Source organism: Zonotrichia albicollis, chromosome 17 (genome assembly GCF_047830755.1).
Source record: "Zonotrichia albicollis isolate bZonAlb1 chromosome 17, bZonAlb1.hap1, whole genome shotgun sequence".
NCBI classification, from domain to species: Eukaryota; Metazoa; Chordata; class Aves; order Passeriformes; family Passerellidae; genus Zonotrichia; species Zonotrichia albicollis.
Window position 1 is genome coordinate 13,572,003 of NC_133835.1, and position 23,826 is coordinate 13,595,828.

At 48.3% G+C, this 23,826-nt stretch overlaps 1 protein-coding gene across 2 annotated transcripts; it reads right to left on the reverse strand.

Moving 5' to 3' along the window:
- Positions 1–1,114: 1,114 nt before the first annotated feature.
- Positions 1,115–23,758, reverse strand: CASS4 (Cas scaffold protein family member 4). 2 transcript variants are annotated; one of them, XM_074553782.1, is made up of 6 exons: positions 23,417–23,758; positions 11,432–11,812; positions 6,870–6,974; positions 5,625–5,771; positions 3,806–5,125; positions 1,115–2,412 (listed from the first exon to the last, which is right to left on the reverse strand). In XM_074553782.1, exons 1-6 carry the CDS (start codon positions 23,459–23,461, stop codon positions 1,999–2,001), a joined length of 2,412 nt encoding a protein of 803 aa, XP_074409883.1. In that variant the 5' UTR covers positions 23,462–23,758; the 3' UTR covers positions 1,115–1,998. The 2 variants fall into 2 exon arrangements, with proteins under 2 accessions (XP_074409883.1, XP_074409884.1); XM_074553783.1 differs by lacking the exon at positions 23,417–23,758 and adding an exon at positions 19,108–19,420.
- Positions 23,759–23,826: the final 68 nt, after the last annotated feature.

Genomic DNA, 23,826 nt, shown 5'->3' on the forward strand with positions numbered 1-23,826 from the left:
ATTATTTATTTAGAAATAAATGGGTTTTTCTCAGCTGGATAAGTGCTCTGAGCTCCGGATTGTGACAGGATGGTGTGCTCCCTGAGGATTTATCAGAGTCAGGGCTTCTCCCAAAGTTTCCCTCTGTGCTCAGGTTCCAGCCTGGTGCATTTCCTATTCACCAGACTTTGTACTGTGTTACATTTGTTAAAACAAAAAATTAGCTTTGCAGCTGTTTAAAAAAAACAACAAAACAACCCTGTAATTAAAACCTTTGAGTAAAGTCCTCAGGAAACAATCGCTATTGGGATATCATAAGTTACAGAACATTGTGCAGCTACATTTAAAGACACTTTACAGGAATAGAAAAAACAATTGAAAATACATTTATCAGACATACATAGAGAACAAAAATTAAGAAATCAGTCCAATAATCAGCAATTTTTGCTCCAATACACAGCAAGCATTCCCACCTGGCTGCTGTGACAATGACATTTCCAGGCAGGATGTGAATAGTGGACAAGAAAGTGCAGATTTAATTCTGCATTAGCTGCTGTGGGGATCTTCAACTGCAGTGGCACTGAGGGAATTCTTGATGGGAATTCTGAGTCGGGGGATGTTCACCTGCGACCAGGGAGTTCTTGGAGGGAATTCTGAGTGTGGGGAGATCTTTACCTGCCCTGGCACCCAGGAAATTCCTGGTGGGAATTCTGAATGAGGGGATCTTCACCTGATACCAGGGAGTTCCTGGTGGGAATTCTAAGTGGGGAATCTTCATCTGCTACCAGGGAATTCCTAGTAGGAATTCTGAGTGGGGATCTTCACCTGCACTGGCACGCAGTGAATTCCTGGTGGGAATTATGAGTGAGGGGATGTTCACCTGCTACCAGGGAGTTCCTGGAGGAAATTCTGAGAGAGCAGATGTTCTCTTGCTACCAGGGAATTTCTAGAGGGAATTCTGAGTGGGAGGATCATCACCTGCTACCAGTGCACGCAGGGAATTCCTGGTGAGAGTTCTGAGTGAGGATCTTCACCAGCACCCAGGGAGTTCCTGGTGGGAGTTCAGAGTGGGGACCTGCACCTGAACCAGCACCCAGGGAGTTCCTGGTGGGAGTTCAGAGTGGGGATCTGCACCTGAACCAGCACCCAGGGAGTTCCTGGTGGGAGTTCAGAGTGGGGATCTGCACCTGAACCAGCACCCAGGGAACTCCCAGTGGGAATTCTGAGTGAGGGGATCTTCACCAGAACCAGCATCCAGGGAATTCCTTGTGGGAGTTCTGAGTGAGGGGATGTGCACCTGAACCAGGGAATTCCTGGTGGGGATTCTGAGTGTGAGGATCTTCACCTGAACCAGCACCCAGGGAATTCTTGGAGGGAATTCTGAGTGTAGGCATCTTCACCAGCACCCAGGGAGTTCCTGGTGGGAGCTCAGGGTGGGGATCTGCACCTGAACCAGCACCCAGGGAACTCCCAGTGGGAATTCTGAGTGGGGGGATCTTCACCAGAACCAGCATCCAGGGAATTCCTTGTGGGAGTTCTGAGTGAGGGGATGTGCACCTGAACCAGGGAATTCCTAGTGGGGATTCTGAGTGTGAGGATCTTCACCTGTATTGGTACCCAGGGAATTCTTGGAGGGAATTCTGAGTGGGGGGATCTTCACCAGCACCCAGGGAGTTCCTGGTGGAGCTCAGGGTAGGGATCTGCACCTGAACCAGCACCCAGGGAGTTCCTGGTGGGAGTTCAGAGTGGGGATCTGCACCTGAACCAGCACCCAGAGAACTCCCAGTGGGAATTCTGAGTGGGGGGATCTTCACCAGCACCCAGGGAGTCCCCGGTGGAGCTCAGGGTGGGGACTTGCACCAGCACCAGCACCCAGGGAGTTCCTGGTAGGAGTTCAGAGTGGGAATCTGCACCTGAACCAGCACCCAGGGAACTCAATTCTGAGTGGGGGGATTTTCACCAGCACCCAGGGAGTCCCCGGTGGAGCTCAGGGTGTATCCCAGGAGCAGCAGTGGCCCCTCAGTCCATCATGGCCCTGAACTGCTGTGTGTACTGGGCCAGCTGCTCGGCCTGCTCCCTCAGCTCCCTGCTGGCCTCGGCGTTGGGGAATTTCAGGGCGGCGTTTTTGGTGGCCAGGGCCAGGTTCTTGAGCAGGCTGCAGAAGCGGCTGCTGCTGTGCAGGATGTCGCTGCGGGCCTCCCTGTCCTGGCTCTCCTGGCACAGGGAATCCACCAGCCTCTGGCCCACCATGATGATGAGCTTGCTGTGGGAGATGAAGATTTCGGGGGGCTGCTGGCTGCTGAGGCTGGCGCTGAACACGCCCAGGGCCTTGTGCAGGGCGGCGAAGCACAGCCTGCAGTGCTCGGGGAGGGGCATTCTCCTGCCAGGCTCCTGCCTGCTGCCATTTTCAGTCTTTTTTGCACATGGCAAAACCTGGAGGAAGGGTTAAAACAGAAATAGGTTCAGCCTGGTGTCACACGCTGCTTGTTTCTTTGGTTGCTCTACCCTGAGTTTTTGTGGTCTCCAAATCGTCACACCTTGGAGCCCTTACAGTAATTTCTCTTTCCATAAAGTGTTGGAAATTCTCCTGATTGCCTTTTTCCCCTAAATACAGTTTTAATATTGGATAGCACACAAAGTGCTGCAGCTAAACATCAGTCCTTTACACAGTCTGGCCTTGAAGCTTTCAAATAATACAAAACATTGATCTTTAATGGACTTAATTGGGGTTATGAATGATTAAAATGCACAAAACAAGAGTCAGTTTAGTGCCAGTGCATGATAAGATACTTTGAAATACTGATTCTCACAGCCTTATCTCAAATGATGCTGAAAGGCAATAAAATAAACTGTATGACTTTAAACTGGAGTGGAAAATAAGTGCTCTTCACAGGTTTTCAGCAGTAATTCTGGGAAAATGATCTCTGAGAAGCAGATAGGACTCTGTGTAGAGGTGCATGTCTGAATGCAAATTACCCTGAGTTTTAGCAAGCACAGAAATCAGAGACTAACAGCCCTCATAAATAATATTTTCAAAGTCAGAAATACCTTTGGGTTTGACTCTGTACTCTTCTTTGCTACTTCTTTACCTGAAATGACTTTCTGTGCCTGTTGCAAATTAAAATGAAAGCAAAGTTGAAACAACTACATAAAGTATTTAAATATAAATGTGGTTTTCTCTTATTTCATGGGGAAACAACTACTTGCTCTGCAGCCTTCATGTTGCAAATAGAAATGGGGGAAGGAGCTGTAGGTTTTTTCCTCCTAAAAATGATCCTGCAAGATCTGAGACTGAAACCAACATCAACAAAACATTTCAATGTAACGTTCCCTAAATTTTAAGGACAAACAGCATTTCTTTGGGAAACTAAGGGAGATATTCTTAGTAGATACTTTAGTGATTCTGAGGAGATTCTTACAGTCATCCAGAATTGTTCCAAAAGATAATTCACAGAGTTTAATTTCTATGTAAATGGGATTTCCATCCAAGTTAGGAAGGAACATCTCTTGTCGTGCCAAACACAATGTAGTGGCAGGAAGAGAAAAAAGAGAAGTAAGGTATTGCTAACTTCCAATGAAACCTACTTCCCAAATGAATTCAAGCTGGCAGGAATGATAAAAATGTTTGATTTCCTCTGTTGATTAAAATTACTGCTCATTGTACACGTGCCATCCAGCACTGTCCCAAAATCCTGGATCTGTGTAAATCTGGAAAGGGGGATGTAGTGCAAACTATTTTACTGCAAAGTAAAATAGTGCTGCTAGTGAACAGCCCAACATCTGCAGAGGGTGAGGAGTTCAGAGAGGGAACCCCGGTGTCACTGACCTGTAACTGGACATAATCACAATCCTCACTGCAGTTCTCCTCTGGTTTCTGCACAGGGACCTGGCTTTGGCTGGGTTTCTCAGGAGCATTTCTCTGCAGTGACTCAATCTCTACTCTTCTTGGCACTGGGATCTGTTTTGCCATTTTGCATTCTGGGTTCACTTTTGGTTGCTTCTTTTCTTGCTCCTTCTCGTTCCTCCTGAAGAGCAGCTTCCCGTTGGCGATGATGATGGACACAAACCTCTTGATGTCATCTGGAATTGTCCTGGCCACCATAACGAAGCGATCCAGGTCGTCAGGGTTGCTCTGGGGCTTCTTGAGCACCAAAGCCTCCAGGGCCCAGCTGCAGCTGTTGAGAGCTTCCCTCGTTTCTGTCAATATTTTGTAGGAGTTCATGAGGATTTCCAGCTGCTTTTTAATTCTGGCCTGCAGGTTGCTATCCGTGAGGCTGGAGGCGTTTCCCTTCAGGGCTTGAGCAAAGGCCAGGAACTCTCCCAGTGACACCTTTATGTGGTCCACAGCTCTGTGGATCTCCTCCAGGCTTTTCTCCAGGTGCTCCTGCAACCTCCACTTGCTGCTCACGAAGATCATTAAACTGGCGATGGAGCTGGACACGCCGTGCTGCAGCCGGGTCAGGGTCTCGATGGCCGCTTCCAGCTCCAGTTTGATCTCTTGGACAGGCTCTGGTGATGGTGACAGCCTAGAAAACGACTCAGCAGAAGAGCTGGAGGATGAGGAGAGAGTGCTGCTTCTGCTGTCCGCACTGGAGACACACAAACTGTCATTTTCCGACTTGGCATCCATGGAGAGCTGTGGAGAAGCACCGTGTGCTTGGTCACTGTTGTTTTCCACCTCTTTCTTGGAGTGCCCGGCACTGGGCAAACCTTTGGGAATATCATAAACGTTCTCCTCAGAGATCTGGCCGTCAGCCTTGGCAGCCAGGAGCCTCGGGGGCAGCTCGGAGCTGCCGTTGTGTGGCAGGAGGAGCGCGTCCCGTGAGGGTGGGACGTCGTACAGGGGGATTTCTGGAAGCGTTAATTTCCGCTGTGCCGGCGGTGGAATGTCGTACAGCTGTGGGTTCCCAGCCTTGCCTTCAGCTGGAGCCTTGTACCTGGCTGGGGGAATGTCATACAGCACCCGCTTCTCCCCAGCCTGCCCAGGAGGGCTGGGTTTGAATCCCGAATTTTCAGGGGAAACTGGGATATCGTAAATCCATTCGGACTTCCGAGGGTTTGGCAAGGTGTTGTAATGGCCCCAGAACTTCCTCTGAGATTTATTTTCTGAGTCATCGAGCTCTCTTTTGGGAGGGACATCATATAACTGCAACAGAGCACACAGGGTTCATAAACCATCTTCAGAAACAAGAATGAGAAACAGAACTGAATTCTCAGGGCACACAAATGTGTGCAGTTCCACTGATGTCAATGGAGCAGCACCATGGAAAGGCTGCCTGTATTTTTTATTTTCTAACATGCACAAGCTGCATGTATAAAAGGTAAAATATTTGGAGCACAGGAGATTAGATCCCACAGCAGAATCCATAGCCAGTGACATCTGTAGACACTTGATTTTTCCTGACTCACATGCACACCCTTTCAAGCAATAAATCACCAACAGACATCACTGACTCTACTCAAACACCTTCAATAAATTTAATTTTTGCTTGATACATATATATGTGTACAGCTGGAGTCTAAGCTGGAAAAGGGGCATTCAGGACCATTTGTTGTGTAAAAAACGGTGGGGAAGAGATGGGAAAGCTGTCCCTGCTCCAAGGCAGGAGTGACAGATTATTGTGTGCCCACCAAGCCTTACTTACACTGCCTGCTGGTGAGTCCTGGCTGCCAGCTCCTCCTCTTTCTGCCTTGGATGGGATCTTGTAAAGCTGCTTCTGCTCTGCCTGGAAGCTCTCAGTGGATCTGCCCAGCACGGAGCCCTTCCTTGTGCTGGGGGGAGTGGCACCACTCTGCTCAAAGGGAAAATCAATTATTTATTTTAATCCTTTTAGAGCCCACCGGGGCCCTGAGTGGGATCAAAGGCTTTGGGCCAGACATGAGTGGGTTGGGTCTGAGCAGGGATCACCCAGGGAATCTGTGGATAATGATGGGCTCAAGCCTGCACCCCAACATTAATAGATTTCCAAAAGCGGCAGTGGATTGGAGGGTGACAGTGCCACCTCTCCAATGACACTGGACAAACCAACAGTCCATCAGATTTCTCCTGCTCCATAAAAGAATGCAAAACAATGAGTTATTTACATAAAGTGTGTGAGAAAGCTCGTTACAAGAATGTAACCATCAGAAGGTTTAGAAAATCTTAAATCTTAAGTTTAGAAAATCTTAAAAAACCAGGGTGACATGTGACATTCACTGAGCCCAGGGCAGTGGGACAGCAGCAGGGACAGGATTGTGTAACAGGACACGTCACAGTGGTGTGACCAAATCCAGGGTGTGTTTTTCCCAGGAGGAGGGTGGGGGGGTGACATTTAATTTCTTGTGGACGTGAGCCCGTGACTCTTCTCTGAACACCCCCAAATCACCCCCAGCAAATGACAGCACCACATTTCCTCATGGGTTCCAAGGCAGAGAGGGTGACAGCTCAATTCTACTGACACCCCATTTGCTTTCTGTAAAATTGGGAAGAAAATAATCTATATTTAGCTCAAAACCTCAGTTCTCCTGAGTTTCTTAGAAATTTAGAGAGCAACGTGGCTTCAATCTCGTGCATTTCTAGTACACTTCCATTTTTTCTATTATAATTCCGAGGTAGAGAGAGTGACACTACTGATGTCTTACTGAATTTTCTGTATCAGTGTCAACCTCTCTGCCTCAGAATCCATGGGGAAATGCCTTACTGAGAGAAAAATTGGAAATGTTTATTAGAAACGCACCAGATTTAAGACACATTCCTCTAAATGTCCAAGAAACTGGAGAACTGAGGTTTTGAGCTAAAAAAAGATGATTTTCTACCCATTTTGACAAAAAGCTAAGAGGGTGAGAGTAGAACTGAGCTGCAGATGTGCTCTGAGGTGCTCCAGGGTGGGAGCTGCAGGGCCAGGACTCACCTGTGGCAGCGGGGACCCTCGGGGCTGCGAGGAGGGGACATCGTACACCTCAGCCCTGATGTTGGGGGCTGAGGCCCTGCAGGCTCTGGGCAGGGTGAACAGGTGCTTGGAGGGGAGAAAAAATAGTAATAATAACAATATTAATGATATTAATAATTGTAGTATCAAATAATAATAATAATAATAGTAATAATAATAATAATAATAATAATAATAATAATAACAACAACAACAACAATAATAATAATAATAATAGTAATTTAAAAAAAACTGCATCAGCAAGAAGCTTTGAAAAGTCATTCAGCTGAAAAATCCACTGATTTAATCACAAAAATCCACTTAAGAGTAATCACTCTGAAGTGATAAAAACCTTCAGCTCTTCACTGAAAGTGAGACACAGGAACTGACCTCACAGGCAATAGCATGTTTATTCTCAAATAATTCTCGTTTAGCAGCATTTCTGGTACATTTTAGATAAGATCTGACCTGGCACAAAGACAATCTGCCTTACTAACCACAGGGCAGAAAAGATTTGGAGAAAATCCAGCTGCAGTTATCACTTAAAGCTTTAAACTGCCCAAAAGCAGAACCACTTAAAAAAGGAAGTGGGGAAATTTCAACTTCTCCAAGGCCACAGTCATTGGGTCAAGCCAATTTAATGTCAGAGCAGCAGAAAAATGCAGGCTGAGCATTATTCTGTAGTTATGAACAAATGACTCATTTGGAAGGATTAAACCTTGATGTCTTGTCCAGCTCCATAAACAGGGAATTGTATCTTTGCAGTCAGATTGATTAAAACATAATTTGAGCAGCCATGACAATTAATGTCACAAAATATGAATGCTGGGTTAGGACTTTTCTTTTTTAGAATCAACCACCAAAAGATGGAATTTTGTTCATCCAGCCTGCCTTGAGCCTGGCTGCCCTCAGCAAAGCACTGACCTCCAGAAACACTGCTGGGGTGAGATGTTACAGGAAATGTGAAACTGGTTTTAAACTGGAAGGAGTGATTCCCATCGTGCAAATCCTGCAGCAGGTAAATGTAGGGGAAATATGGGAGAGGAAGAAGAGTGCAGCTTCACTCTGCCTGGTTCAGCTCTCATGTGGGAGCAGGGAATGAGGAGTGAGCACAAATCCTGAGTGCTGTGATAGAGAATCACAGAGCCACAAAATGCTTTGGGTTGGGAGGGATCTGCAGGACCATCTCTTCCACCTCCTGCAAAGGACAGGGACATCTCCCACCATCCCAGGCTGCTCCAATCCCCCTCCAGTGTGGCCTGGAACTCCTGCAGGGATGGGGAATCCTGGGCAGCCTGTGCCTGAATTCGAGCATCTTCCTCACAGAGGCACAGCTTCCCTGAGGGAAAGCGTAAAAACCATCCTTAGGCCAGGTCTGCTTCCAGATGGACAAATCTGAGAATCCAGCAGGAAGGAAACTCACTGGATGTCACATGTTGGCACTTTTGGCAGCCCTGTCAGTGGCAGTAGAAGCAGAAGGTGCCCTGGGTGTGAGGCAGGAGCAAGGAGGTTTCTCTGTGGGGTGAACACACCCAGGCTCTGAGGGATTCATTCTTGTTTCACTGCTTCAGTCAGCTCCCTCAAAGACTCACAGTGGCTTTTCCCAGCTGCTCAGAGCACAGCTGAGTATGGCAGGAGCTTTGCCAGCTGTGCCACAGGATCTCTGTGGGATGGTCTGGATTGTTCTGTGCTCCCTGAGCTCCCCTGCCCTGGGGACAGCCCGTGACCACCGGGGTGCAGCTGGTGTGGGGACAGCTGGGACACTGTGCCACAGGCAGCCCCACTCTCAGCTTCTGGATAACCATCAAATGGGACGTTTCTTTTTCATTCTTCATTCTTTTTCATTCTTCATTCTTTGTCATTCTCTGTTCTTTGTCATTCTCAGACCAGGCACAGCGTAGCTGGACAAATTCATGAAATGAGGCAGGGAGAGCCCAGGAGCTGCTCTGCCAGACCATTCATCCACATAATGAATAGATGACATTTTCCACCTGATTTGCTGGCACAACATGCAAAATGGATGCCAATCTCTGATACAGTTTGCCAAAGGCTCCTTGAGGGTCAGGAATGTGGAGAAATCAACGACAGCAAGTGCAGAAGAGCCTCGTGTAGCTGTACTCAGTTTGGGTTTGAGCTGTGGTTGTGCAGTGCAGCTGAAAAGGAGGTTCTGGTCACCAGGGATGCCCTGAGTTTGTTGTTTTCCAGCCCCCAGCTGGCACCCAGCAGGAAGCAGCAAGGAGGTTTCCATCACTGGCCTTCCCCACAGCAGGAGGCAAAGGGGACTCAATGAGCCCCATAAATCAAACCATCATTAAATCAGCCTAAAACACCATATAGCTGAGCCTTCTTCCTTTTCCTTTCTCAATTAGAATTTCAAATGTGATTTCCATATACAGGATAAAGAGCCACCGAGGGCTGGAGAGCTCACAGAACTGAACAAAACCTCACACTCAAACTCTGTCCCCACCTGCTCTATTTCCCTTTCATTATGAAACATTCCCCACCCATTTTTTCCTGAAAAAAGCACAAGGTTTTGATGGTAAAAACCAGTGAGATGTAATCAAATTGCTTGTTCCATGTATGTTTGAAAGTCAGACTGGGAGAAAGAAGAGCCAGGCCTTGGAGCTGTAATGAAACCCTGGAAAACCAGTTTGTTCTCCTCTATAACTGGGGGAACTGGTGGCAGCTCTCCTCCTGTACACCTTGGTCAACATCTCAGCAGCAGCAAAAATGGGCTGGGAGAGAAACTGAGGGCACAAAACTTTGTGTCCTTGTGTGTGTCTGCAGGGGCTGCTGCTTGGTGCAAATGACAGCACAAGAGACAGGCAGCAGCATTCTGAGCTTGCTGGGCTGCTGGAGACAGTGAAACCCAGAGCAAACGCAGCAATCACACACCACAGAGTGATTTTTTAAAAATTATGAATCATATTTCTGTACAGATGGATGTAAAGGCTCCACATGTGCCCAGAGGGCTCTGGATGGCTGCTGGAGAAAGTTCTGTGTCTTGTTATTTTAACTTTGTAAATAATTTATAGATCCTCCCAAACAAATGGTATATTCTTTACTTCCTGCCCTGTTTTACAGCTGTTTTAAACTGTCAGAAAGGTGAGGGAGCACAGAACGTAGAGAATCTGTCACCCAGAGCAGCATTTCTCACCCCATGCTATAAACTGATGGGTATTTCCTAAACACCATCCATTCTTCTGCTGCAAACTCCACTGAAAATCCCGGGCTTCCTTATTTCCCTGCTCCCAGCCATTGTTTTAACAAAACATCTGGGTTTTTCAGAGCTCACCTGGTGTGTGGAGTGCTTGGTCCTCTTGCTGAGCATTCATAAATTGATGGGAATTTCCTAAACACTATCCATCCCTTAGCTGCAAACTCCACTGAAAATCCCAGGCTTCCTTATTTCCCCCCTCCCAGCCATTATTTTAACAACAATATCTGGGTTTTCAGAGCTCATCTGGTGTGTGGAGTGCTTGGTCCTCTTGCTGAGCAGCATTTCTTAACCCATGCTATGAATTGATGGGAATTTCCTAAAAACCGTCATTCCTCTGCTGCAAACCCCACTGAAAATCCCAGGTTTCCTTATTTCCCTGCTCCCAGCCATTGTTTTAACACCAACACCAGGTTATTCCAGAGCTCACCTGGTGCGTGGAGCGCTTGGTCCTCTCTCTGAGCAGGGTTTCTCACCCCATACTATAAACTGATGGGAGTTTCCTAAACAGCATCCACTCCTCTGCTGCAAACCCCAGTGAAAATCCTGGGTTTCCTTATTTCCCTGCTCCCAGCCATTGTTTTAACAAAACATCTGAGTTTTCAGAGCTCACCTGGTGTGTGGAGTGCTTGGTCTTCTCACTGAGCAGCTATAAACTGATGGAAATTTCCTAAAAACCATCATTCCTCTGCTGCAAACTCCACGGAAAATCCCAGGCTTCCTTATTTCCCTGCTCCCAGCCATTGTTTAAAATGTAAATGTTTAAAATGTAAAAAATCTGGGTTTTTTAGAGCGTGTGTGGAGCGCATGGTCCTCTTGCTGAGCAGCATTTCTTAACCCATGCTATAAATTCATGGGAATTTCCTAAACACCATCCATTCCTCTGCTGCAAACTCCACTGAAAATCCTGGGCTTCCTTATTTCCCTGCTCCCAGCCATTGTTTTAACAACAACATCTGGGTTTTTCAGAGCTCACCTGGTGTGTGGAGTGCTTGGTCCTCTTGCTGAGCATTCATAAATTGATGGGAATTTCCTAAACACTATCCATCCCTTAGCTGCAAACCCCACTGAAAATCCCAGGCTTCCTTATTTCCCTCTCCCAGCCATTATTTTAACGACAACATCTGGTTTTTCAGAGCTCATCTGGTGTGTGGAGTGCTTGGTCCTCTTGCTGAGCAGCATTTCTTAACCCATGCTATGAATTGATGGGAATTTCCTAAAAACCATCATTCCTCTGCTGCAAACCCCAGTGAAAATCCCAGGCTTCCTTATTTCCCTGCTCCCAGCCATTGTTTTAACAACGACATCTGGGTTTTTCAGAGCTCACCTGGTGCGTGGAGCGCTTGGTCCTCTCGCTGAGCAGCTGTGCTGCCAGAGCTGGCACCTGGTACACGAGCTGGGGCTGGACCCAGCCCTCCATCTTCTCGTAGGTGGCCGAGGGCACCGTGGGCACCGTGGGCATTGTTGGCACAGAGGGCACGGAGGGCACCTGGTAGATGCCGTGTGCGGCTGGCGGCTCCGGGCAGGGCGGCAGGAGCTGCAGGCGGTTGGCAGGGGCCAGCCCGTGGTGGCCGTGCAGGGAGCAGTGCCACCAGCCCTGGCTGCCCGCCACGTGCTGCTCCAGCACCGTCACGATGTCCCCTCTGCGGAACGCCAGCTCGTCCGAGCACTCCGCCTTGTTGTCGTAGAGAGCCTTGGCCAGGCAGTGCTGGGGACACGAGCACACACACAGTGTCACTCTGTCACTCTGTCACTCTGTCATACCCATGCCAGGCCTCACTTCCACCCTGCTGTTCCCACCCTGCTGGGATCCTTTCCCCACCCGGGGCTCAGTTTGATTCACCCACCCCTCTGCACATTGAACAGCCTCTCTCCAGCACTGAGCTGGAAAATCATCAAGCACGGTCAGTGGAGCTCTTCAAAAGAGATTAAAAAGGAAATAAACCCCAAAAAACAAACCCTAAAGGTTTTCCAGCTAAGGCAGGGCTTCATTAAATGCCAACTTTCAGGACAAACCCTCAGTACTGTGGAGCTGGAGAGCACATCTTTGCCATCACAGTTAAGTGTGGCACTTTGTTGTTGCAGTAAGGCAGGAAAATCATCAAGAAAGGCTTGAGAAAATCAGGCTGTTCTGGCCTCTGTCATTTCCTCTAAGACAAGCTGGCACTGTGCAAGTTCCCAGTAAAGCAATCCTGGTGTGAGCAGTTGGTTAACATAACAATCTATTCCTGGGTGAAAAACAACCAGTTTTTACACCATTAGATAGAAAAATGAAAACTATCCCTCACAAACAACTTTTCCTGCATGTCCACACCAGGGTTTGAGTGACCAGTCAATACAGGATAACATCTTGTTAATGACCAATAAAGTAATTAACAAGAAAGCTCCTGACCTGTTGGAGTCACACAGAAGTTCTGTAAAACTGTATTAAAAGGAGTTATGTGAATGAAGAATGGGCTTGTTCCACCTTGAAGAAAACGGAATCCGTGTGATTTATTCCCATACTTTGTGTCTGCTATGGTCAGTGCAATAAAGAAATAGATAATAATAAAATTACTGTGATACGTTTCTTCATCACCTTTTCCTGCTTGAGGCCTTTAAAGAGCACTGCTAATCATTATTTAGATTTATTGTATTAGACTTACATATATTGAATTTGCAAGCTAAAACACAAGAAGTTCCACCTCAAAATGAGGAAGAACCTCTTTCCACGGGAGCCCTGGAACAGCTGCCCAGGGAGGGTGTGGATCTGCCTCTCTGGAGACACCCAAACCCACCTGGATGCATTCCTGCCACCTGCTCCAGGTGACCCTGCCTTGGCACTGGGGCTGGACTTGGTGATCTCCAGAGGTCCTTTTCAACCCTAATGGTTTGTATAAAAAACAGGGATCTATTCTGTGATCCCTGTATGAAAAATAGGCATCTATTCTGTGATCCCTATATAAAAAAATAGGGATCTATTCTGTGATCCCAGAATAAAAAATAGGTGTTTTTCCCATTGTCATTCTGTGAATTCTTCATCTCATAATTATTCATTGCAAGATCACAGAATCATGGAATGATTTGGGTGGGAAGGGACCCTGAATATCATCTCACCCTACCCCTGCCATGGCAGGGACAGCTTCCACTGTCCCAGGCTGCTCCAAGCCCTGCCCAGCCTTCCAGGGATGGGGCAGCCAGAGCCAGCAGGTAGCTTTAGTCACCTGAGGCATTTTGGCAAAGGGTAGAGAAAGCTGTGGATGTCATTTTTTAGGTTTTTTTCAGTACAAGATAGATTTTGCTTTTAGCTTTGGACTGTCTGCTCCTCAGTCAGTGGGACACTGGCTGTGCCTCAGCACGAATTTCTTATCAGAAAGTGCAAGTAATGTCCAGAGAGATAGCACCCAAATAGGAAACGTGATGCCTTGTATTTTTGTGCAGAGCATTTGCTGTGGGGCAGCAGCTGGCCTGAGGCTGCAGCACAAGAACTCAAATGTGTCAGCTCAGCTGGCGACCAGGGCCTGCTGTTGGCTGCAGGCATCTCCTGAACAATGGCTTTTTGTGGGACAGGGGCAGCTGCCAGGGGGGACAGCAGCCCCCTTGGCCTCCTGCTCCAGCCTGGCTCGTGCCTGGAACATGGGAGTCCCTTTGGATGGGGACAGTGCCAAATGTTGGAGTCAGGAATCCCCCCCTGGGCCAGGCTGGGCTCCACACTGACAAAAAATGGAGAACACCAAACTTTTCCTGTTTTTCAGCAACACTGCTGGCTCCTGGGTGCTGCACAGCCACACTCCTGAGGGACAGACCCTCTCAAAAAAAGGAGATAAGCCAACTTTTCCTGTTCTCCATCAACACTGCTGGCTCCTTGGGCTGGGTGCTGCACAGACACACTCCTGAGGGACAGACCCTCTCAAAAAAAGGAGATCAGCCAACTTTTCCTGTTTTTTATCAACACTGCTGGGTGCTGCACAGACACACTCCTGAGGGACAGACCCTCTCAAAAAAAGGAGAACAGCCAACTTTTCCTGTTATTCAGCAACACTGCTGGCTCCTTGGGCTGGGTGCTGCACAGACAGACTCCTGAGGGACAGACCCTCTCAAAAAAAGGAGATCAGCCAACTTTTCCTGTTATCCATCAACACTGCTGGCTCCATGGGCTGGGTACTGCACAGACACACTCCTGAGGGACAGACCCTCTCAAAAAAAGGAGAACAGGGAACTTTTCCTGTTCTTTATCAACACTGCTGGCTCCTGGGTGCTGCACAGACACACTCCTGAGGGACAGACCCTCTCAAAAAAAGGAGATCAGCCAACTTTTCCTGTTATTCAACAACACTGCTGTTCCTTGGGCTGGGTGCTGCATAGACACACTCCTGAGGGACAGGCTCTCTCAAAAAAAGGGGAACAGAGAACTTTTCCTGTTCTTTATCAACACTGCTGGCTCCTCGGTCTGGGTGCTGCACAGACACACTCCTGAGGGACAGGCCCTCTTCTTCTGCCCCTTTTCCACATGAAGAGCCTCATCCAGGCACACACAGGAAAAGGGTGAAGTGCCAGCAAGGCTGGGCTCAGGGTGTGAGCCTGGCGGGGCACACACAGCAAGGCTGGGCTCAGGGTGTGAGCCTGGTGGGGCCCACACAGCAAGGCTGGGCTCAGGGTGTGAGCCTGGCGGGGCACACACAGCAAGGTTGGGCTCAGGGTGTGAGCCTGGTGGGGCACACACAGCAAGGTTGGGCTCAGGGTGTGAGCCTGGCGGGGCACACACAGCAAGGTTGCCCTTCCTACGTGCACCCACAGAGCTGAGAGAAACCTTTGGTTCACACTGTGGTTTTAAAAGGCATCTAAATATTGACATTTCCCTTTTCCTGTGGAAACAGCACCCTCAAGGTGCTGCTGAGCCTCATTTTATAACGAGAGACCCAAACCTTTCCATCAGAGGGGTCCCTGCTGGAGGCACAGCACACAATCCTTTGGTTTGGCCAATGAAGATGTGCAAATATCCCAGGGCCAGCAGCCCCCAGCCCGAGCCAGGCCGAGGCCTGGACACTGTGGCTCAGATTTTGCATTTCTGGAGCTCACATTTGTGATCAACACAAACCCAGGAACCTCTAGAATCATCCCAAATCAAGGCAAGCAGGAGATTATTAATGAATCAATTAAATCATAGGGCACTCTGGGAGACCTGACCTGGCTATCAAACAGATCTGTTCATGGATCATCTCATATCCCATCCAGAGAGATGGAAGGGGAAAATGAAGGCTTTGACCAAAGAAGTGATGGAGAGAAGCCCTAAACTCCAGTCTTTAGAACATGACTGAACTGAGATTGTCAGACCATGCACAAGCAGGGTCCGTGGAGCTCTTAAAAAGAAGAGATTAGCAAGGAAATTAAACCCAAAAAACAAACCCTAAAGGTTTTCCAGCTAAGGCAGGGCTTAATTAAATTAAATTCCAAGTTTCAGGACAAACCCTCAATACTGCGGATCTGGAGAGCACATCTTTGCCATCCCCTGTCGTATTTCAGTATTTCAGCAAAATGTAGAGTATTTCAGCAAGGTGCAGAGTATGTCAGCAAGCAGAGGCTGTGCTGGGGCACTGGGAGCTGCATTTCCCTGATATCTGATATACTGATACCTTGATATCCCTGATATCTGGCTGTGCAGTGTTCCCTGGTGCTTTGTGTGTTGTGTCCTTAAATCCCCAACGTGTAAGAAGCACTAAAGCAGCCCAGGTGAGGTCCAAGTGATTTTCCTTCTTTGCTTGCTGCTCCATCCCCACCAGCAGCCTTGTAAAACCTCTCCTAAGACAGAGAACATCGAAAAGCCCCACAAAAAGCACCTTGAGAGGCAGTGCTGGGGCTCTGCTCTCACTGGGTGGGTTTGCAAAAGCTGCTGACCAGGCACAGACCTGGAAAAGATCCAAAAGTGTCCCCTGCAGCCCCAGAGCCCACAGGGCAAGGCAGGTGGGTCCCACACTGGGGGATTGACAGTGCAGGTCCTGGCGCAGCTTCACCCCAAAAGTTCTCATCTGGCTGCAAGTGCATCTCCTTTATTGTGGGGTTGTGGCTCAGATGTGGGCAGAGTAATTCCCCTCCAAACCGGACTGGTCACATCTTTGTTGTTGGCAGATCCTTACCCAGCCCTGCTCCCCTACAAAGCCCTGGCAGCCCCTGGGAGCAGCAGGGATGAAAGCTGCTCCCTCATGTTTATTAATGGAGAAACTGTAATTAAGGGCAGTAAAGCTGATCAGTGCCCAGTTCTATGATGTAAAATTTTATACCCTCAGAGCGACATCTGTGCTCTGTGTACACAATAGATATTTATGCTAAGGATGGAACATCCCACTGTTACTAAAATCTCCTGGTGCCTCTCCTATCCCAAGCCTGATCTTCATGCAACAGAAAAAAATATCATTATTAAATATATCCAAACATTGCTAGAAAAATCCAGGTGGACACAGTGATGTACAGCACGTGAGAATTTCAGCATCTTGCCCACAAGCCTCACAAAATAATTTCTCTATGCCCCTATCCCACTCAGTTTGTATTTGGAAATGTCAATTTGCTACCCTGTATTATTCCGTGTGAATGGGTACAGCATTTCAGATTAAAAAAAGAGATATTTTTTATTTATTATCTTCAATTTGCTTCCTAAAAACCCCTATTGAGATCATATAAATAAACTGGGAGTTTATTCTCTATAAACTGAGAATAAACTCCCAGTTTAATCCTGGGAGTTTTTGTGGATTGAAATATTTCTCATGTTACACATCAATATACGAGTGAGCTCTTTTACTGCAGGAAAGCGGGACTTAAAATATTTGAGGAGGAAGAGATAGAGGGCTGTGTTTGCTAAACAGTTCTGCTCATCCATCAGAGACACCTCTGACATGTTTACAGAGCAGCTTCCAGTTAATCTCTTCACCTCCCAGCAAAGCTGCAGAAATAAACATTCCCCAGCATCCCTGAGCTGGGAACAGCCTTCCCTGAGAATTCCCTGTAAACCCCAGACCACTCTGAGTCACTGAAATTTTGCTCAGTTCATTGTAGAGAGTTCACATCAACATCCACAGAAAAAAAGGAAAATTTACCTTAAAAGCTCAGATCATTCTCCTCCTGCATGTACAGCATTTCCTGTGACCTGCAGAAAGTCTTTCTGCATTTCTTTGCTTTGTTTGTGTATTTTGGAAAATAAATGTTCAGCTCATGCAGAAGTTTTGTGTGAGCTTTGAGGAGGAATGAACATCAGGGCTTGCTTTTGTTGCTTTAATTGATTTTGTGGGGGTGGAAGCAGGTGCTGATCACAGGTTTTGAATTTTAAATTTGATCAAATACAGAAGCACCACTTAAAAAAATGAAGCTTACAAATCCTGCAGCTTCACACAGGGCACTGCTGCAGAGGTGGGAATTACAAACTGCAGTTCTGCGAATTTCCCCCAGACTCTCTTTTCTCCACAAATGAAGTCAATCAAATCCTGTGTGTGTTAAAATCCCCAGAAGGGGAAATTGCAGCCAGGATTTCACCCCACTCAGAGCATTTTTACAGGAGTGCTCTCATGCCCCTGCTCAAGGGAAAATAAACTGCCCATTCCAGGGGTGTGCGTCCTCAAACCTTTCTTCTTCCCATTTACACCCAATCACTTCGGGGTTTTTTAAACCTTTTCGTATCTTAATTACACCTGACTACATTTATTTCTAAATGTAGTCTATTTTATTTCTATTTGCAGTCCAAATGTAGTTTATTTCTTCTACAGCAAGTCCTGCTGAGTACAAGTGTCCTCAGAGCAGCATCCTCATCCTCCTGTGAATCAGCCAAAACATCCCCAAGGAAGCTCAGCAGGATCAAATGACACATTTTTCATTGAAAAATAGAAATTTTCAGGAATTCCTGCTGCTGGAGGTGCCAGGGGGCTGTCCCTGCATGCTGTGCCCTTTTTCCTTGGTGTGGCAGCAATGGGGAGCTGAGGGTAGGGTGGGGATTTCTGATCCACCAAGGAGCAGCAGCACAACTCCCACAGCTGCATCTTCCTGGCTGCACTGAGCAGCCCCCAAATTCTTGTCCTCACCCCCAAATTCTTGTCCTGACCCTGCCCTCTGGCTCTGCCCAGCCCTGCAAAGTGGTGTTTCTGAGATGAGTGAGATGCATTGAATAAACGGAGGAGTGGATGGTTTCTGAGTGAGTATCGCTGAAATTGTCACGTTTCCCCGGGCAGAGAGGGTTTCCAGCTGGGCTAATCCCCGGTGAGAGTGCCCAGGCCCGGGCAGCAGCTGGGCTCTGCTCCCTGGCTGTCATTAGCAGGGGACACATGGGGACAGCCCAGCCCTGCCTGCCTGCCCAGCTGAGCCACCCCTGTCACAGCCCCAGCCCTGCTCTGCACAAAGCCCAGGCACAATCGGCTGCAGAATGGGTTTGGTCCATCACTCATCCCCCCACACACCAGGAGAAAAGAGTATTTCCCAAAAGTGAGTATTTCCCAAAAATGAGTGTTTCCCAAAAATGAGCGCTGCTTTCCTCCCCTGCAGGATGTGGCCAGTCCTCACCCTCGAGTGCAAAGGCTTTCCCAGGCTCACGGAGCTCAGACTGAAATTATTCGGCTTTTTCCTCATCACACAGTGACCTCAATTGTTGAGACATTTCCATTACCCATTTTCTGGGAGTCAATGCAAAACCATCATCTCTTTTGAGGTAATGCGCTGCTCAACTCTTCACCTCGTTTTTATTTTTTTCCCCAAGAAAATGTGGAAGTGACCAGTCTGAGTCACTCATGATCATTTCTAATAAACTTGTCATTACTCAATGCACACAGAGCAAGCCCTCACCCTCCTCTGCCACACTGATACTCTTGAGAAACTTAATTTGGGTTATATTTTATAAATTCAGTTAGTGATGTGCAAATCAGCTGAACACACACACTGCAAAGAGACCCCACCAGATGCAGATTTTACCCTGTGCCCTCTACAAAAGGAATCAGGAAAGTCACTAAATCAACTGCAGCAGAAAGAAAAGAGCCCAGCACTCACACTGACCTTCATTTTGCTGTGTGTCCCTGTTAGTCCATCACCTGAGCAGCAGCAGGAGGAGGATGATGATGAGGATGATGAGGATGAGGAGGGTGTCCCAGCCCTGCCGGCGGCTCAGGCAGCTCTGGAGGCTCTGCCTGGGAGCCTGGGGAGGCAAAGCTCAGCCTCTGCCTCCTCCTGCTCGCTGGGAGCCCCAGGAAAGCAGCGCTGGCAATGGGGGGAGCTCATTACGTGGCAGAATTGTCTGCAGGGAGCTGTGGCTGCAGCTGGTGGTGTGCAGGACACACAGGCTGCCCTGCGGGGAGAGCCTGCCCTGCTCTAACACAAAACCCGCGCTGCACCGGGAAGCGTTTTTGCTGCAGCCTTTTTTACTCCTGGTTTGTTGTGTTTTGCTTTTTGTTTGTTTGTTTAGGTTTTTAAATTTTTTTTTTAACTTCAAAGTGCTGTGAGTTTTGATACACTTCTAACCAGTCTTTAGAAAACGGAACAGATCCCCTTTGTGGTTATAAATCCCCTGTAAAACCACCTCACCCTGCAGAGGCAGAAAAGCCAAACATGACCTGCAGCTGAAGGGCTTTCTTTCTTAGACTATTTTAAAAAAAATCCTTGAATATTATTAAGATATAATGTTATTTAAAATTATTACTGGTTGCTATTTGCTTGGCAGCAGCTGAGTCCCGGTCATGCTGGTGCACAGGTTTTACCACTTTGGACTCAGGATGTCTTGAGGGTTGGCACATTTTTACTGGTTTTGCCTTTGTACACGTTGGCTTTTCTCTGGTAAAAGCCTCTTCCTTCCTCTTTCCACAGTAGCTTCAAGATTAAATTAGACACTGGCTCCCAAAGCCACAGTCCTGCAGCTAGAAAAGACTTTAATATCTTGAATAGAAAATGCTGAATTGAAAACCTTCATCAGCCAAATCTACACCTCTGGGGTGGGAGCTGCTGTCCAGAGGAGAAAGAATTCCTGGCACAAACCAGCCCATTTCAATGCCTTTGTGGTTTTTCTCTTCTTTCTTTTTTATGTTTTAAACATCAGGAGCAGCAGTTTGAGCCCTTCATGCAGCTGATCAGGAGCCGTTCATTTGCTGCCCTGGAGTTTCTCAGGTGCTCCAGCATTTGAAGTGATGGGGTGGCATCAGTTACAAACCCACAGCTTGTGGCCACAGAACTGCTTTAAAATACAATTAAATGTTCCCATGAATGAACCCCAGAGGGGATTCCTGCTATGCTGGGACACCTCCCACTGTCCCAGGGAGCTCCAGCCTGGCCTTGGGCACTGCCAGGGATCCAGGCACTGCTCTGGGCACCTGTGCCAGGGCTCAGCACCCTCACAGGGAAAGATTTTTTCCTAATATCCAACCTAAACCTATTCTGTGTCCATTTGAAGCCATCCCTTGTCAATCCTCTCTTCCCATCTTTCCTGCAGCTCCTCCAGACCCTCCAGGCCACCCTGAGCTCACCCCAGAGCTTCTCCTGTGCAGGTGAACAATCCCAGCTCTGCCCCATCCCTCTGCCCATCCTGGAGCCTCCTCTGGGCCCTCCCCAGCTCCCCCAGGTGCCAGGGCTGGGCAGGGGAGCTCGCTCTGACCTGGGCACAGAATCTCTGCCACCCCCATGCCCGCGTTTGTGGGTGAGGAGGGGAGATGTGAACCGGGAGAGAAAAACTCCAGACCCGCTTGGAGCCCACCCAAAGGCTCTCCCATGGCCCTGCAGGAGCTCGGAGGGGTTTGAGGTTGCAGCCAGGGCTGCAAGGCTTCCTGTGCTGCCCCTGGAGACGCAACAACAACAACCAAACCAAACAACAGCCCTGCTGAACTCGCCCCGAGCTCCTCACAGGGGCTTTCCCCTGCAGGTGCAATAGCTGGGGCTCAGGGATCATTGCAGAGCATTTCCTGTCACAGCAGCGCTGCTGACACTTCAGGGAGTCCAGAGAGAAATTTTAAAAAAATTGTATTTTTATATCATTCAAGTATTATAACAATCAGTACTGCCCGGGTGGTAGGGGACTTATAAAGAGTTTTCATCAATGATGCTGCAGAAATAATTTTGGTGTTTTATTACTCAGCTGAAGTTGCCTGCGTGGGCTCTGGCCGTGTCTAAAGTGCTCACAGCAGAACAGGCAATCAGTTTGCTACCATTACATTGATTTATTGACAATCCACTCTAGAGAACTGGAAATATATGTATAAATAGAAAATTGTTCTATATAGATATGAAAAATACCCTGCCTCAGTTACTGATGACTCAATGTGAAAAGTTGCCCCCTAATCTTTACAAGCCTTGATGGAAAATTTGGAGTGTAAAAAAAATGACTCACTGAGCTCCTACTAAGCTTTTCCCCCTCACCACATTTTGTATTAAATTTCCAGGAGGCAGTTTGTTTACAGTAAACACTGAGATCATAATTCACAATGAAAATCCTAATTCCAGTCACTTTTTAGACTTGCAGACAGCAGGACAGCAAGGCATTGACTCTGAATCAAGATTTCAGCATTCTCCAGCCCTTACAGCTGCAGCAGGGCCTCTGATCTATAGAGAATTAATCTAGGTGGAATGTGGATACAGAAATAAATGTAACAAACCTTATACACTGGGTCCTGTCTTTCAAAATAGGAACACAGAGTGTTTCAAAATGTTTTCTGGTTTGCATGTAACAGAAAGAAATTCTGTCATGCAAGAGGGCACCAGGGCTGGCAGAGAAAGGATCTGTGTCTCTAATGTCACTGCAGCACAGCAGTAAGGTGGAACCTTGCTTTTGTATCTTTATAATTTCACAAATGTGTTTATTTCCAGCTCAATTCTGCTTTATCCAGCATCCTCACCAGAAGATGTTTCTCCCAGTCAGTGCTTTTGTCACCATGAAAAGCACAGGGGGACATCAGGTACAGGAGAGCCGTCTGTCTCCCCAAACACTTCACAGAGCGACAGAATGAGGCTGGCAGAGACCCCTGAGACCTCTGAGTGCCAGCTGTGCCCATCCCCACCTTGTGCCAGCCCTGAGTGCCACCTCCAGGAGTTCCTGGGACACCTCCAGGATGGGCACAGAACCCTCCCTGGACATTTCCATTGTCTGACCCCCTTTCCATGGGGAAATTCCTGTTGTGCCCACCCTGAGCTGCCCTGGGGCCGTTCCCTCTGTTCCTGTCCCTGTCCCTGTCCCTGTCCCTGTCCCTGTCCCTGTCCCTGTCCCCTCCTGGCAGGGAACTCCAGAGAGGGAAAAGATCCCTGGGGATCCTCCTGTGCTCCAGGTGAGCCCCTTCCCACTCCTCAGGGATTCTCCATTCCCTTCCCAGCCCCTCAGGAATTCTCCATTCCCTTCCCACTCCTCAGGAATTCTCCATTCCCTTCCCAGCTCCTCAGGAATTCTCCATTCCCTTCCCAGCTCCCTCAGGAATTCTCCATTCCCTTCCCACTCCTCAGGAATTCTCCATTCCCTTCCCAGCTCCTCAGGAATTCTCCATTCCCTTCCCAGCTCCTCAGGAATTCTCCATTCCCTCCCCAGCTCCTCAGGGATTCTCCATTCCCTTCCCACTCCTCAGGAATTCTCCATTCCCTTCCCAGCTCCTCAGAAATTCTTCATTCCCTTCCCAGCCCCCTCAGGAATTCTCCATTCCCTTCCCAGCTCCCTCAGGAATTCTCCATTCCCTTCCCACTCCTCAGGAATTCTCCATTCCCTTCCCACTCCTCAGGGATTCTCCATTCCCTTCCCAGCTCCTCAGGAATTCTCCATTCCCTTCCCAGCCCCTCAGGAATTCTCCATTCCCTTCCCAGCTCCCTCAGGAATTCTCCATTCCCTTCCCACTCCTCAGGAATTCTCCATTCCCTTCCCAGCTCCCTCAGGAATTCTCCATTCCCTTCCCAGCTCCCTCAGGAATTCTCCATTCCCTCCCCAGCTCCTCAGGAATTCTCCATTCCCTTCCCAGCTCCTCAGGAATTCTCCATCCCCTTCCCACTCTTCAGGAATTCTCCATTCCCTTCCCACTCCTCAGGAATTCTCCATTCCCTTCCCAGCCCCCTCAGGAATTCTCCATTCCCTTCCCATTCCTCAGGAATTCTCCATTCCCTTCCCACTCCTCAGGAATTCTCCATTCCCTTCCCACTCTTCAGGAATTCTCCATTCCCTTCCCACTCCTCAGGAATTCTCCCGCTCACTCCCAGCTCCATTCCCTGCCCTGACAGCTCCAGTCCCTCAGTGTCGCTCTGGCCATGAAGAGCCAGAACTGGAGGGATCTCATCGCTGCTCCTCCAACATCACCAAGAATCCCACTGAGTTCAAACACCAAACCCTTCCCTGCCCATAACCCAGCCCTACCTTTGCAGGTGTGCTGCTCCTGGGGATTTTATCCATGGTTGTCATTGTGCACCTGGAGCAGCACAGAGAGCCAGAGGAACCAGCGGGATGGGGACCCTCGAGCCGTGCCCGTGTGGGGAACTCCCCTCAGCCCAGTCCATCTGACAGCTCTGCCCTAGCAGCACTCGCAGCCTGCAGACAAGCTGCTCATGTGAGATAATATCTGAGACAGCAGAGGTGAAAGGAGGGCAGAATAAAACCCAAGAAAAGCCCTTTTGGCGACTGAAGGAAGAAAGCGCCGCGTCAAGCGGGATTTTCCTTGGTCTTCCTGCAGCAGCTTGTCGCAGTTGAGCAGTGGGAAGTGTGAGCCCTCTGCCCGTGCTCCTGTTTCCTCTTTTGCAGCAGTGAGAGCGGGGCTGTGGCACAGTGAG

Coding starts and splice junctions, on each gene's coding strand:
- CASS4 (XM_074553782.1), bottom strand. CDS start 23,461: ATGACAACCATGGATAAAATCCCCAGGAGCAGCACACCTGCAAAG. Junction 6,975..11,431: donor CCAAGCGCTCCACGCACCAG/GTGAGCTCTGAA, acceptor CTCCCCTCCAAG/CACCTGTTCACCCTGCCCAG. Junction 5,772..6,869: donor GAGGGTCCCCGCTGCCACAG/GTGAGTCCTGGC, acceptor CCCTTTGAGCAG/AGTGGTGCCACTCCCCCCAG.